Source organism: Natrix helvetica (genome assembly GCF_964273705.1).
Source record: "Natrix helvetica genome assembly, chromosome: 3".
NCBI lineage: Eukaryota > Metazoa > Chordata > Lepidosauria > Squamata > Natricidae > Natrix > Natrix helvetica.
Window position 1 is genome coordinate 57311694 of NC_138549.1, and position 15375 is coordinate 57327068.

At 45.5% G+C, this 15375-nt stretch overlaps 1 protein-coding gene across 1 annotated transcript in view; it reads left to right on the forward strand.

Moving 5' to 3' along the window:
* The window catches only part of LOC309389142 (cysteine-rich protein 2-like), a 176988-nt gene that overhangs the window by 84910 nt on the left and 76703 nt on the right, over positions 1-15375 (forward strand). Inside the window, 2 exon segments of the mRNA XM_081947148.1 lie at positions 11079-11136; positions 12563-12700. Of these exon segments, the coding sequence (XP_081803274.1) occupies positions 11079-11136; positions 12563-12700 (196 nt within the window).

A 15375-nucleotide genomic window follows, 5' to 3' on the forward strand; every position in this document is an offset into this window, starting at 1 on the left:
AAAGTGTGCTTGCTTGGAAAACAAATCAATAACTGTCCAGATTACTTTATTACCACTGCTATCTGGAAGTTCGACAATGAAGTCCATTGCTATCTCTTTCCATGGTCGGCTAGGGTTGGCCACTTGTTGTAGTTGTCCAGGGGGCTTTCCCGGACGGGTTTTCATTGTTGCACAAGTAGCACAGCTTTTTACATAATCTTCCACCTCCGACCTCATCTTCGGCCACCAAAATTGACGTCTAGCGAGGTGGAGAGTTTTCAGGAATCCGAAATGACCTCCTAGTTTCGCATCATGACTCCGCTGTAACACTTGCAATCTCATCTCTGCAGGGACGTACAGTTTGGATCCCTTCCAGGCTACGCCATCATTAATCGTTAGGATGTCCTTGTTGTTGTTGAACCATGGGTCTGTCTGGAGGGCTGCTTTCAGTTCGGTTCTCAGTTTATCTTGGCTTCGACTGGTGACTTGAGCTGCCTTTTGGTGAGAAGGAGATATGATGGGGTGGAAAATTTCTTCCTTCTTACTGTCAAACTGGGGTTTTCTCGACAGTGCATCTGCTAACAAGTTCTTCCCTGCGGGGATGTGTTTAATTTCAAATTTGAACCTTTGGAAATATTGGGCCCAACGGACCTGTTTGGGGGATAACTTTCGACGGGCAAGGAGAGTTTCGAGGTTTTTATGATCAGTCCATACCTCGAACGGTATATCCCCCCCTTCCAGGAGATGTCTCCAGGTGAGCATGCTCCACCTGATCGCGAATGCCTCCTTCTCCCAAATGGGCCACCTTCTTTCCGTAGTGGTGAGTTTCTTGGAGATGTAAGTGCATGGTAAGAGGTGGCCTTCTTTATTCTTTTGTAGTAGCACCGCGGCTATCGCGACATCACTGGCATCCGTTTGGATTATGAAAGGTCGCTCTGGATCGGGGTGTTGCAATATGGGTTCTTGGGCAAAGAGCCGTTTTAATTTCTCAAAAGCCTTTTGACAGTCGATTGTCCATTTTAATGTTTGGTTTGCTTTTGGTTTCGTAGGGGAAGGCCCCGTTCTTAATAGGTCAGTCAATGGTAGGGCAATTTCAGCAAAGGTTGGAATAAACTGCCTATAAAAGTTTGCAAATCCAAGGAAGCTTTGTAATTGTTTGCGAGTGCTTGGAGGTTTCCAATCTAACACCGCTTTCACTTTTTCTGGGTCCATTTCTACTCCTTCATTGGAGATACGATATCCCAGATAATCTAGCGAGGTCTTGTGGAATTCACACTTTGACAATTTTGCATAAAGTTTGGCAGCTAGAAGTTTTTTCAGGACTTGCCGTACCAGTTTCACATGTTCTTCCATGGTCTCAGAGAAGATCAAGATGTCATCTAAATAAACGAGTACTCCGCGGTACAGGTGGTCGTGTAGCACTTCATTTATGTACTGCATGAATACTGCGGGTGCTCCTTGTAGTCCGAAAGGCATGACTTTATATTGGAAGCTGCCTAAGGGAGTATTAAAAGCGGTCTTCCACTCATCCCCTTTCCGGATTCATATACGGTAATACGCCTCTCTCAAGTCCAGCTTGGTGAAGATCTTGCCCTTAGCCAAGTGGTTCAACATATCTTTCATGAGAGGGAAGGGATAGGTATTCTTTTCGCATACCGCATTCAAAGCTCGTAAGTCCACCACTTCCGGTTCCGGCAGCTACGGCGACGGGCAAGGACTTTGCCCGCTCCCGCTCTTCGGTGGGCTTCCCCCGTCTTCGGGGGGGGCACAGGACGCCCCAAAGAGGCGCCCTGCCGAAGGAGCGGCTCGTGGAAGGCTCTGGCACCGGCGGCGGCTGGTGGGGGCTTTTCCGCTTTGCTCCAGGCACCGGGGAGCAGTTTTGGAGGACGCGCCTGCGTCTCGCCCCATGCCGATCGGAGAATGCAAAACTGAAGGAAGCAGCGGCGGTGCGGTGAGATGCTTCCTCTCTTCATCCCCTTACTTTTGAATGGATAGACTTTTCAGTAATTTTAAAAGTTAACCTTTCGGATTCACTCTTTGAGGAGCGGCTAGAGGGGAGGGGGATTCCCCCTCCCTTGGACAAGCGGCTTGTTAAAATTCTGCTCTCGCCCCCAGGGGAAGGAGGAGGGGGGAGAGCCAACTAACGATGCCTCACCCCAGCAAAAGTGCTTTTCATGGGACTTAGATCCAGAACTTATTGATGATCTGAGAACTTTTTGAACTTTAAAAAAAAAAATTATGCCTCTGAGCCCAAAGCTGGCAGGGCAAGATGGCACACTTCCGTTGTCTTTATGAACTGTGAAACCTGACTCCACCTTTAAAATTCAGGCTTCCGGTCTTTGTCTCCGAGTCGCCCAGAGGAATCTCTTGTGGATTGTGATTTTCTGAACTCTTTGGAGAAAAAACTTTCATCTATTGCTAGAGTGACTAAAGAAACTCCCACCTGTTTGGATCCTCTGCCTTCTGGACTCGCCTGCCTGCTCTACTTCTCCAGCTGCCCAGTTTCTACACTGACTGATCTCTTTGCTTTTTAAACCATGTCTCCAAAAAGACCACCTCCTGGAAAACCTGGCCTTGCCACTTCTGCTCCAACATCTGCAACATCCAGTCCAGCCACACAGTCAAAGATAACAGAACTGATGCAACCTAAGACTATAGAGATAGACCTTCAACAAATGCTTCAACAAATTTTACAGGGCCAGGAGGAAATCAAGAAACAGCTAAGGGAAATGAAAGATGAAATTAAAGAAAATCAAGCTCAAATTTATAAGAACTCACAGAGACTGGACCTTGTGGAGGGTGGGGTGGCGGAGGCGAGAGGGGGGGGGTAGAGGCTTTACAGAAGGGAAACAAAGAACTTGATATCCAACAAATGAAAACAGAGTTTGAGAGAATGTCCTTTTATCTTAGATTTCAAAATGTAATAGAAACAGATGCGGAAAACATAAGGGACATTATGACTAATATTTTAGCTGAATACATACACAAAGATAAACAGCAGATGGAATGGGAGATAGATCTGGTCTATAGAGTGAATTCAGCATATGCCAGAACACACAATGTACCCAGGGAGGTTCATATTAAATTCCTTAGGAAAAGCACAAGAGATGAAATTCTGGGTGTACAAAGGGGGCAAACACTGACATACCATGACAGGGAGATAACCATTCTGAAGCAGATTCCCAAAAAAATTAGGGAGAAAAGGAAAAACTATTCGCAATTGGCGAATAAACTATACCAGAAGGGGGTGTGGTTTAGATGGTTGATGCCTGAAGGTATGCTGATATTCTGGGAGGAGACAAGAATCAGAATCAACACACCCATAGAGGCTCAGGCCTTTATGGAAAAAAATAAAGCGAACCTAGAAAAAACAGAAGATACCACAATGGTCACACAGGACACGGGAGGGGCCGGAGCTCTGCCAGCGGGGGGTGAAGGGGCAACACCAAGAAAGCTCAGATCACAAAAATGAATAAGAAAACCACAATGTTATAAACAGACCGAAAGTAATAATGAAATTATATCTAGACTATATATCATAACTATATAAACTGATTGAAAATTATTTTTTCTAGAATTAATATGCTGATTTTTTATGATTATGTATTAATGTTTGATATTTAGATGTAACCTATGAGTTTGGAGGGAGGGGGTGTCTGCCACACTTGCAACTGCCAAAATTTGTAACCATTCCACTTACCCTTTTCCTTATAAATGTTTTAAAAAACTAATAAAACTTTTTGAAAAAAAAAAAAAAAGCTCGTAAGTCCACACAGAGGCGAATCCCCCCATCTTTCTTTTCCCTGAAGAGCACTGGGGCCGCTACTTTTGATTTTGCTGGTTCAATAAACCCTCTTTTCAAATTGGTGTCGATGTACTTCCTCAATTCTATCATCTCTTTAGGCGTCATAGAGTACATTTTGGGCTTTGGTAAGGTTACCCCAGGTTTGAACTCTATTGCACAATCTGTGGCGTGGTGAGGTAGAAGGTAGTTTCCGTCTTCCTCACTGAACACCTCCGCCAGATCCCAATAGATCTTTGGGACTCGTTGGATTCCCGGAGGTTTAGTGTCTGCTGCGGTTGCTGCAGGTTCTGGATGGGTTGGGCTGTTAGGTTCCAATGTTCCTGGGTGGCCTTTTGGTTCCACCGGTGGTAACGGCCCAAGTCCAATAGTCACCTTTCTAACGCCATCCTCCCACTTTATAGTAGGTTCCCACTTGTCCAACCATGCAAGCCCTAGGATAATTGACTCCTGCATTCCAGGGGCCACGATGAATCTGAGGAACTCATAGTGGCGGCCTATCACCAGCTTTACTAACTCAGTGATCTTTGTAGCCGGAGCTCCCCCAATTAGGGTTCCATCCACTTGCTCAAACGGAATGGGATGTTTTAGGGGTCTGGTGCATATACCTAGTTGCTCCACTATTGACATGCTGATTAAGCATCGGGTGCAGCCGGTATCTATAATCACCCCAACTTCCCCTTCTACCCCCGTTTTCGGTATTTGGAGTTTGGCTTTTATTTGGAAGGGGCGGATAGGTGCACTCACCATTGGGTCGTCTTCTGGGTTTCCTTCCTCTTCCTCCTCTGAGGTGGCCAGGGCGTTTTCAGTGGCTCCGCTCTCTGCCCCTGCTGGCTGTTGTGCCAGACGACTTTTTTCTGGTGGTTTTCTGGGGGTTTTCTTGACTGTGCTGGCAGGTGGTTGGCGTGGTTGTGGAACTGGGGCTGGAGCCCAGCATGTAGATGCCCGGTGGCCAAGCTGACCACAACGGTAGCACTTTATTTTGGGGGCCCAGGAACGAGGGGTTGGCGGGGGCTTTTCAGTTTGCTGCCTCTGCATTCGGTGGGCTAACGGTTTTTTTTCAGGGGTTCTGGTACCCGGCTTTGGATAGGTGTTAATCTCGTGGTCCAGTATGATTGCAGTGGTGTACCATTCTTGGATACGATCTGGGGTCCCCCTTACGGCACAAGCTTGTTTCAGTTTGGGATCTAAGGCCTTTTTGAACGTATAGACCAATAGTCTCTCTGGCCAGTATCGTAGTCTTCCAGCTATTCTCCGGAATTCCCAAACTAATTCTTTGACCGGCCGACCCCCCTGTCGTAATTCCTGGATCTGGTCTTCAGCATCTACCTGTTGGGCCACATCGTAAAATCGGGCCCGCATCAGTTGGATGAACCTCGTTATGTCATCTAACTCAGGAGCTGCTTCTTCATGGAGTTCCACTATCCATTGTGCTGCCTCTCCTTCATTCATCCCCTCTGCTATTTCTTGGATCAGTTCTCGATCCGTCAGGTATTGTGGGCCTACTTGGTCAACGTACGCCAATACTCGATTCATAAAGTAAGCTAGTTTGTCTCGGCTGCCATCATAGGTTGCACGGAACCTTGGGGGTGTGGGAGGAGGAGGGGGTGCTGGTGGTTGAACCGGAGCAACCTGTCGGCCTGCTGCTTGGGGTGGTAAGCTTCTTTGTGGGGCCACACCCATCGGTTGGGCAAAAGCCTGCTGAGGCATTGGTGGGGGGGCTGGACCCTGTGGTGGTCCCAGTCCCTGGCTCTGCCTCTGGGCAGCTATTTGGGGTGGCGCCATTAGTTGGGAAGGGGCAGGCGTCCACTGGCATTGAGCCCATCCATGACCCGGGAAGAAAACCCAACCTGGATTGGCTTGATTGATGGGTTCAGAGCCATCACTTTGCAGAGGGGGGGAGGTGAAAGTGTTCCAGGCCCCTTTCGGCTGGTTAGTTTTTACTTCCCAACTTTTTTTCACTCCAGGAGGGGGGGGGTGCTGATTCGCTGGTTGCTGTGTGGAAAGAACCAAGGTCTCCACTCCACTGCGCAGCAGTTTCTCTGCTGGGAAAGGATAATGTGGGCTTTGCTAGGCTCCACCCGGGTGGTTCTGGGGCCCCCAGGGGTTTTTGTTCACTCACATTTAGGCGTCGGAATTGGTCCTGAAGGCCCATCAAAGACTGGCTGTGTGAGAGCGACTGAGATCTCCATTCATTTGCTCTTCTCCCCATGCTCCAGTCGTCTGTCAGAGTTCCCTTGGGGGGCCCCTCTCCTTCTAGCAGGCATTCCTGAGAAGCAATAAATCCCGAAGCTTCATCTCGCAGGTCTAATTCCGTCTGTGAGGAAAATTTTGGTTTCGGTTCCTTTCGCCGGGCGCCCAGCTGAAGTTCCCTTTCCCTCGCCTCTGCCTGTTGAACTATTTCTTTAGAAGGTGCATAGATAGTTTTGACAAAAATAAGCGATCCATCATCCTTAGCTTTCTCTACTGCATTCTTTCCTTCCTCCATCTTCACTGAAATTTCGTCCTGCCCAGGGTTGGGTCAGAACTGGGATTCAGTACCCCGATGAAAGAAAAAAAAATTCTGAGAGAGTTGAAATAATGTCAGCAAATATCATGCAGAATTAAATCATTGTCCAAGGCAAAGTGATCCTTAAAACTCCAATTTAATAAGACAGGCATTTTGGCATTATGCTGTTGAATTTCAACTCTAACGTACATCCTGTGAGTTCACCCAGTTAAAAGTTCATCATCTATCCCCACACCCCATAATTCATCACATGGTCCAATCTTCATCTTCCACGCTGGCATGTACACCCCTCTTCTTCCGGCCAGGTGTCGAGGTGCGGAGACAAAAGACGACCTTGAGCTTCTAAGAAAATCCATAACAATACATTCCACAATCCTACTCCTTTCTATTCCCCCCTCCCAACTACTATACCAATGAAACAGCATAATATATATATGTTTTAAATATGTGGCAGGCCAAAGATCCTAAAAGGAACAGAATTACAGGCCTGACACAATTCTTGTTTCAGAATTCTAATCCATCTCAAATTTATCTACTTCAGCTACTGTGGAGAAAAGCAGTGGGAGCCATCCTAGTCTTTTGTTCTTCCTTAATATCCAGTTCCAAGATTGCAGTTAGCTATACAAATCTTATTTCAAGATTCTGGTCCATCTTAAATTTAGTTAATTCAGCTACTTTGAAACTGGAAGAGAAGCTGACGCCATCTTAATCTTTGGCAGAAGAGAGAAAGAAAGAAAAAAGAAGAGGAGAAAAAAAAAACCTTTGTATTTCCCAGGTCTTGAGACTGATATTTATTCTTTCCTTTAATAGCTGCTCAAAGTAAATCACTTGTAACAAGCTTGCAATCAGCCAGAAGTTTCTCTTTGCCTCCAAGTTTTGATTTATGGCAGTTGGTTAATTAAAACTTCCCGCACAGTCAAGGTTAAGTTATCTGTTATCAGTGAGAAGACGAGCTTTTTTCTTGATTATATTAACTGGAAGGAATTCAAACAAAGTAAAAGTAAACCCTTTGGAATATTGATTTCTATTTTAAATCCAAAACCAAATTTAGAGTTTATAATTGAGTGGGTTTGTCACTTCTCTGCTTTCTATCCTTCTGTCTGGAAGCGTTTCAAACAAAGAGCTTCTGGCGGGGACTGGTGTTACAACCCTCCACCTTCCTTTCTTCCTTTTCTTTTGGAAAAAGAAAGTCCCAATATGACCATCAATATTATTTATGTTCTCAAGATTTCTTTGCCTTTTCTAGGTTTAATTTATGGATGTGGGTTAGATAAATATTCTTACCTGGTCTTTCATCTCTTCTACTCCCCTCCTGTTCCATTTGCTTTGACAAAATGCCAGCATCTTGTCAGCCATGTTGAAGGCTACCACCCCGACTCTGATTCACAGGCAAATCTCTGACCTGCAAGGGGCCTGTTGCTTCCCTCTGGGTCTGATGAGACGCTGCCCTTCTTCGCCCCCACCTCCAGTGGGGGTTATGATCCAAAAGGATCTTGGAGATGGATTGTCAGACAGGGTTCATGCAAAACTCTTAAGAGCCCCCCCCCCCCCCCAGGAGGTATGTCTAGCTGGAGAACTTCTTGTAGAATCCTTCTGTATCTTAAGCCTATCTTCTGAAGTGTTGGCTATTCCTGCTAGCTTGGTGTCATCTGCAAATTTGAGGAGTTCCCCATCAATCCCCTCATCCAAATCATTGAAGAGAAATGTTGAAGAGTACTGGGCCTAAAACAGAGCTTTGGGGTGCCCCCACTGCATACATCCCTCCATGTAGATGCAGTTCTATTGAGGACTACTCATTGAGTGTGGTTGGTGAGATAGATACAAATCCATCTGGTGGTGATGCTGTCTCACCCACATTTTTCTATCTTATCAAGTAATAGGTTATGGGCTACTGTCAGGCCTGCACTTATATTCCTTTTTAGGATCTTTGGCCTGCCACACTTTCTATTATTTCATTATGCTGTTTCATTAGTGTAGTAATTGGGAGAGGGGAATAGAAAGGAGTAGAATTGTGGAATGCATTTGGAACATTGAAGTAATAGGTTATGGTCTACTTTATCAAATATCTTACTGAAGTTCAAGTAAATCATATCAATAGGATTGCTCTGGTCCACTAATTTTGTCACTTTGTCAAAAATGCAATAAGATTATTTTGGAATGATCTGTTTTTGGCAAACCCATGTTGGCTTTTGGTTATTACTTTGTTTACTTCTAGTGTTCGCTGATTCATTGCTTATCTTTTCCAGAATCTTCCCTGCTACTGAGGTCAGGCTGATAGGTCTGTAGCTTCCTGAATCTATTCCTTCCCCCCTTTCTTTTGAAGATGGGAACTACATTAGCTCTTTTCCAGCATTTTCCCGGTACTCGATGATATTTGAAAGATATAGTTCAGTGGTTCTGAGATCACATCTGCTAGTTTCTTCAGAACCTTGGGGTATAATCCATCTGGTCCTGGTGATTTGAACTTGTCTAGGGTGGTCAGGTGCTCACTTACCATTTTCTTCCCTATTTTAACTTGTGTTCCTAATCTGTTTTTTGAAGTGCTGTTTTTGAAGGGCTTGACTTTTTTCCCTTTTGTGTAAAGTGGAATGAAAAAAACATTCCTGTTGCTTGTCACCTTCTTGTCTCTTTCTCCCACCAATGGACCAATTGTTTCCTTGATTTTTTTCTTTTTTTAACATGTTGAAAAAAGTTTTTTTTTGTTATTTTTTATGTTTGTCAGAAGCCTTAGTTCATTATGAGTCTTAGCTTTTCTCACTTCATCTTTGCAGGCTTGGGCTATTAGCTGATATTCTGCCTTAGTTATGTGGCCCTCTTTCTGCTTTTTATACTTGTCCTTTTTGTCTTTTAATTTCTTAGAGAGTTCTTTATGCAGCTACACTGGTTTCTTTTGAGAGTTCTTCATAGAGAGTTCTTTTTCTGTTCTTCAAATGTTTTCGTCTCCAGGCCTTTAATCATTTTAGTTACTGTTCTTTGCACTTTTTCCAAAATCCCAACATTTCTGTTGTAATGCAGTGACCAAAACTGGATGCAGGTGTGGCCTTAACTAAGGCTTTATAAAGTGGTACTAATACTTCATGTGATTTTGATTCTATGCCTCTGTTTATACAACTAAGGATTGTATTAACTTTGTTTGGCTACCGCCACACACTGCTGACTCATGTTTAAGTGATCATCCACTAGGACTCCAAGGTCCTTCTCACAGCTACTGTTTTTCAGCCAGGTTTCACCTAATCTATATTTGTCCCTTTGGTTTATCCAGCCCAGGTGTAAAACCTTGCTTTTTTCACATTAAAATTTATTTTGTTGCATAAGACCCATCGCTCAAGTCTGTCAAGATCTTTTTGGATTCTGAGCTTGTTTTCCGGGTGTTGGATATTCTTGCCAACTTAGTGTTGTCTGCAAATTTGATGAGTTTTCCTTTTATTCACTCATCTAAGTCATTTATGAAGATATTGAATAGTACTGGGCCTAAGACAGAACCTTCTGGTACCTCACTGCTTACTTCTCTCCATTCTGGCAACTTCAACTCCCTCTATCACTTCTTCTCTACCAGTAACTATATTAGGTCCAATATAGTTTTTCCTCTAGTTCTTTCCTCTACTTTTTGGATGACAAAGTTCATATGATAATAGGCTTCTCATAAGTCCAATTTAGGAAATATTCTATCCTTAGCCAGATGCGCTAATATGTCCTTCTTCAGGAGCAAGGGGTAGACGGTTTCCATGCAAACAGCATTTAGCCCTCTATAATCCACGCGTAGACAAGTGTCCAATCCTTTTTCTCACAGAAGAAGAGGGGGGGAGCTACATAGGGTGCTTGCTGGATGAACCTGCGGTTGAGGTTTTTCTCAATGAACAGCTGCAGCTCATTTAGCTCTCTCAGGGTCATTGAGTATAGCTTTGGCTTAGGCAGCTTAGCCCAATCATTACTGGAGTGGGAATTATTCAGTGTTGGTTTCACCTTTGACCGTACCGATATAATGTATGCAATAAACCAGATTTTTGAGGAATCCAAGGCCTCATAGTCTTGAATTGGTTGGGAGCATTACTCGGAACCATGACATTAAACCAACACTCTTAAAACTCATCAAAGTTCCCGGACTCCTGAGCCCTGGGCCTCCATTCTGGTCAATTCAGGGGGAAGGGAAATCCTTAGGAAGAGATGACTGAGAAGAAGGGGAAAGGGGCTGCCGGCCATTGATGATGCAAGCGGGAGCCCAAGCGAGTGAGGCCACCCCACTGTTGATTGCACGGCTGAAAGTGCGACCGGTTCAGGTGAACTGGATGTTAATTTTAATCTGGTTCACCGAACCGGTAGTTGCAAGGATTGGCTGACCCTGACCACCCCTCCCCTCCCAGGAATCTCCACATGGCCCATTTTGGATGCGAGGTAAGTACAGGACCTAAGGAGGCTCTGGGAGGGTGAAAAATTGGCCTGCGTGAAGCACCAGAAGTCTGAAAACGGGCCTGTTTCCAGCTTCCGGAGCACTTCCAGAGCCCAGGGAGGCCATTTTCGCCTCTTGGAGGCTAGAGGAAAGCCTTCAGAGCTGGGGAGGGCAAAAACATCCCTCCCCACCGTGGTTCAGGAAACCAACTAGGCCACGCTCCCATGGCCACGCCCACCCAGCAACTGGACAGAAAACTGGTTGCTAAAATTTTTCAATCCCACCCCTGGTAGGACCCTCAGGTTTCGATCTAGTGTTGAATGAAATGAAGCGCCTGCTTGAAGCAAATTAAAATTTCCAATATCTTTGTAGTCTAATTCTTGGATTTTTTTCTATTTTAGCATGACAGGAAGCCTTACTGTCACAAACCTTGTTATGCAACACTGTTTGGACCAAAAGGTATGTGTCCCTTCCTGGTAAGTTGGCAATTTAGCTCAGTATTGGTAAATTGCAGTCACTCTTTCTTCCTCCCTCTCAACTTCTTGTTCTTGTTCTTCAAAACAACAAAAGGTGTCTAGTTTTGTATGTTTGGAAAATCATAGTATTCTTTGTTGTTGCAAAATTTGCCTGTTTATGATATGCCCTATGTCTGAGTTAGTGTTTAATGAACAAAGCGGTACAGACAAAATCTTTCAAGAAAAGTGTTGTGAAAAGTCATAATATAGAATAAAGGCATAAGGAAAGAAAGAGGGAGTATTCAGCTTTTTTCCTTTTGCCACTTTTTCTGATAGAACTGCTCCAGTCGTCTTTCTCCCATAATGTTCTACATGTTTTTTTCCACCAATGCACATGAAGTATTTTTGCCACTGTGCAAAGATGGAGGGAGCAGCTTACCTTCTGGTTACCTCCAATGTATGAATTAAATGAAAAGTTAAAGGACTTTATTTTTATAGTGACAAAATATTATTCCAAGGTAGTTATGTAATTAAAACATTATTAAAAGACAGGCAGCTTTATGGTGATAATCCTTACATATTAATGGAGAACAATAACATCTACATTTCTTAAAAATAGACTGCTTGCTTTTATACAAGAAAATAGAGGGGTCATTGAAATCTTGGAAGAATAAACAATAATTGCTTAAAAGGAAATTTTTATCTCCCACCCCATCTCCACTGTCTCATCAGTTATGATTATAGACAGAAAATTTTGTTGATGATTGCAAAGATGTTGGTCACTTCAATGCAAAAAAAAACCATTGAGATTCTAGAAAGACTGCAGAGAAGAGCAACAAAGATGACCAGGGGACTGGACATTAAGGCATATGATGAATGGTTGTGGGAATTGGGTGTGTCTAGCCTATCAAACAGAAGATTAGGGTTGATATGATAGCAGTCCTCCAATATTTGAGTGGTTGTCACAGAGAAGATGGGTTCAACCTATTCTCCAAAGCAACTGAGGGCAGGATTAAAAGTCACAGATAGAAATTTATCAAAGAGAAACTAATAGCTTGCCTCCAGAAATTGTGGGTGTTCCATTACTGGGGTTTTTAAAGAAAAGATTGTATAGGATTTCCTGCTTAAGCAGGGAGTTGGATTGGAAGAACACCAAGATCCCTTTCAGCTTTATTCTGTATTCTATTCGGTATTAGGAAACAGAGAAAAAGGATTAATGCTGAGAAGTAAAAGGAAGGTTTTGGGAAGGAAAGAGAGATTTCTTTAATCTGTGAGATTAAAGAAATGATGTAATGAATCATTGACAAAAAGAAGAGTGATCAACATTGCTCATGACCTCACTTGATTTCATCAAAATACGAGAATATGGCTGATAGCTTCTGGCATCAGAAGCTTTTAATATCAGATTTATTTTCCTGTTCAATTTTCAGGTGTAAATATTGGAGGAGCAGGATCCTATATTTATGATAAGCCTCCTTCTGAAGGACAGCTTATACCAGGCCCTATTGAGCATGCATCCAAAATGGAAGAAAAGAAAATGAATATTGCACCAAAAGGACCCAGCAAAGGTAAACAGTGTAGCAGAAGCCTGAAAACAGTTTTTGGTATGAACATTGTAAGACTGACTTTGAAACAAAATTGTACACAAATCATGAACATGTGATTGCCAAAATGTATAAACCTTTATTGAAAATTTACTGAAGAACAAATTAATGTATATATTATAAAATGATATAAAATTTCAGGTTATAATATACAGTTTAAAATATGTGATAGAAATGGTATGTTATAACCTTAAAGATATTTTTTGCAATATGATGTACCATTGGTATATGACACAGGAAAATATAAAGGTATTTCAAATTTATGATGGAAATGCAAAGTACAAAAAGGGCCATTTTTACACGTTTGGTAGATGTGCAAAAAATCTAGAAAATTTTGGATTCAAAAACAGTGAGTCAGAAGATTTTAAAATTAGCGAGGTCCGTCGTTAACAAGGCCCCCCTCATTCACGATCTAATTTCGGAGGGGGAGCCGGACCTCGCGGGAATAATGGAGACCTGGTTGGGCCACGAGGGAGGTTTACCCCTCGTGGAAATGTGCCCGCCAGGTTATCGAGCATTTCACCAGCCCCGGGCCCAGGGAAGGGGCGGTGGGGTAGCAGTGATTATTCGGGAGGACTGAGAGCCGAGGGAGTCCACTGTGCCACAGACGTCCGGATGTGAATCCCTTGTTGTGAAATGGGACCCTGGGAGACAGTTGGGCCTGCTGATAGTATACCTGGCTCCTCGCTATACATCAGCGGCCCTGCCCGAACTCCTCGAGCTGATCGCATCGGTGGCGGTTGAGACCCCCAAACTTTTAGTGATGGGGGACTTTAACCTGCCATCGGTGGGAGAAGCATCCGAGGGGGTTCGGGAGTTCATGGCCTCCATGACAGCCATGGACCTGACTCAATTGATTCAGGGCCTGACACACGAGGGAGGTCACACCTTGGACCTTGTTTTTGTCTCTGGCCAGTGGTTGAGTGATCTGGGAGGAGGGGACTTAACCATCACTCCCCTGTCATGGTCAGACCACTCACTCCTCCGACTTGACTTCCCTGGTGCTAACCCCCGCTGTGGGGAGGCGGAACCGGAAAATACTAGATGGTTCCGCCCCAGGGGCCTGATGGAACCAGAGAGGTTCCAGATGGAGCTTGGGCCACCTTCTGCGGCCCTGACCCGCCCTCGGGTAGAGGACCTGGTGGTCGCGTGGAACAATGCGACTACCGGGGCCTTGAACCGGGTGGCGCCTTTGCGGCCTCTCCGGCGGCAACGCTCCACCCTGGCCCCTTGGTTTACTGAGGAGCTAAGGGTGAAGAAGCGCCGCAAGAGATGCCTAGAGAGTCGTTGGAGACCCTCCCACTCCGAATTTGACCGGACACAGGTACGAGCCCATTTAAGGACGTACCTTGTGGCATTGAGAGTGGCCAAACGTCAATATTGTGCCACTCTCATTGCATCCGCAGAGAACCGCCCTGCCGCCCTGTTTCGGGTGTCCCGCTCCCTCCTATTTCAGAGGCCGCGGGAGGCCCCTTTACAGGGTAGGGCAGAGGAATTTGGGAAATATCTGCAGGATAAAATCGCTCAAATCTGGAAGGATTGGGTCCCTTTCAGTGGCCCTGTAGAGGCGTCCGTGGCGAGTCTTGAGAGACCAATCTGGGAGGAGTTTGACTTGGTTGCCATCGAGGATTTGGACAGAGTCCGTGGACGACTGCGACCTACCACATGTTTACTGGACCCGTGTCCCTCCTGGCTTGTACTGGCATCCTGGGAGGTTACACGTGACTGGCTCCTGGGCCTAGTGAACGCTTCGCTGGGTGAGGGGTCTCTTCAAGCCGCCTTGAAAGAGGCGGTGGTGAGACCCTTGCTCAAGAAGCCTTCCCTGGACCCTACGGAGCTGGCCAATTATCGTCCTGTCTCCAACCTTCCCTTTTTGGCGAAGGTTGTAGAGAGTGTGGTGGCTTATCAGTTTCCACAACATCTGGAGGAAAATGATTATCTAGACCCGCGCCAGTCCGGCTTTCGCCCTGGGCACAGCATGGAGACGGCCTTGGTCGCGTTGGTGGATGATCTCTGGAGGGCCAGAGATAGGGGTTGTTCCTCTATCCTGGTCCTATTAGACCTCTCGGCGGCTTTTGATACCATCGACCATGATATCTTGTTGCACCGACTGGAGGGGTTGGGGGTCGGGGGCACCGTTTTACGGTGGTTCGGCTCCTACCTTTCCGGCCGGACGGAACATGTGTTGACAGGGGAGCAGAGGTCGACTCTAAGCCCCCTTACCTGTGGGGTGCCACAGGGGTCGGTCCTCTCGCCGCTCCTGTTCAACACATATATGAAGCCGCTGGGTGAGATCATCCGTGGTTTCGGGGTGGGATACCATCTGTACGCTGATGATACTCAGCTGTACATCTCCACCCCGAACCACCCCAACGAGGCCGTCGAAGTGATGTCCCGGTGTGTGGAAGCCGTACGGGTCTGGATGGATGACAACCGACTCAAGCTCAACCCCTCCAAGACGGAGTGGCTGTGGGTTCCGGCCCCCCGGTTCAACCAGTTAATTCCATCTCTGGCCATCGGGGGCGTACAACTTGCCCCGGTGGAGCGGGCGCGCAATTTGGGCGTCCTCCTGGATGCTTGGCTGTCCATGGATGACCATGTGACGGCCGTGGCAAGGGGGGCGTTCCACCAGGTTCACC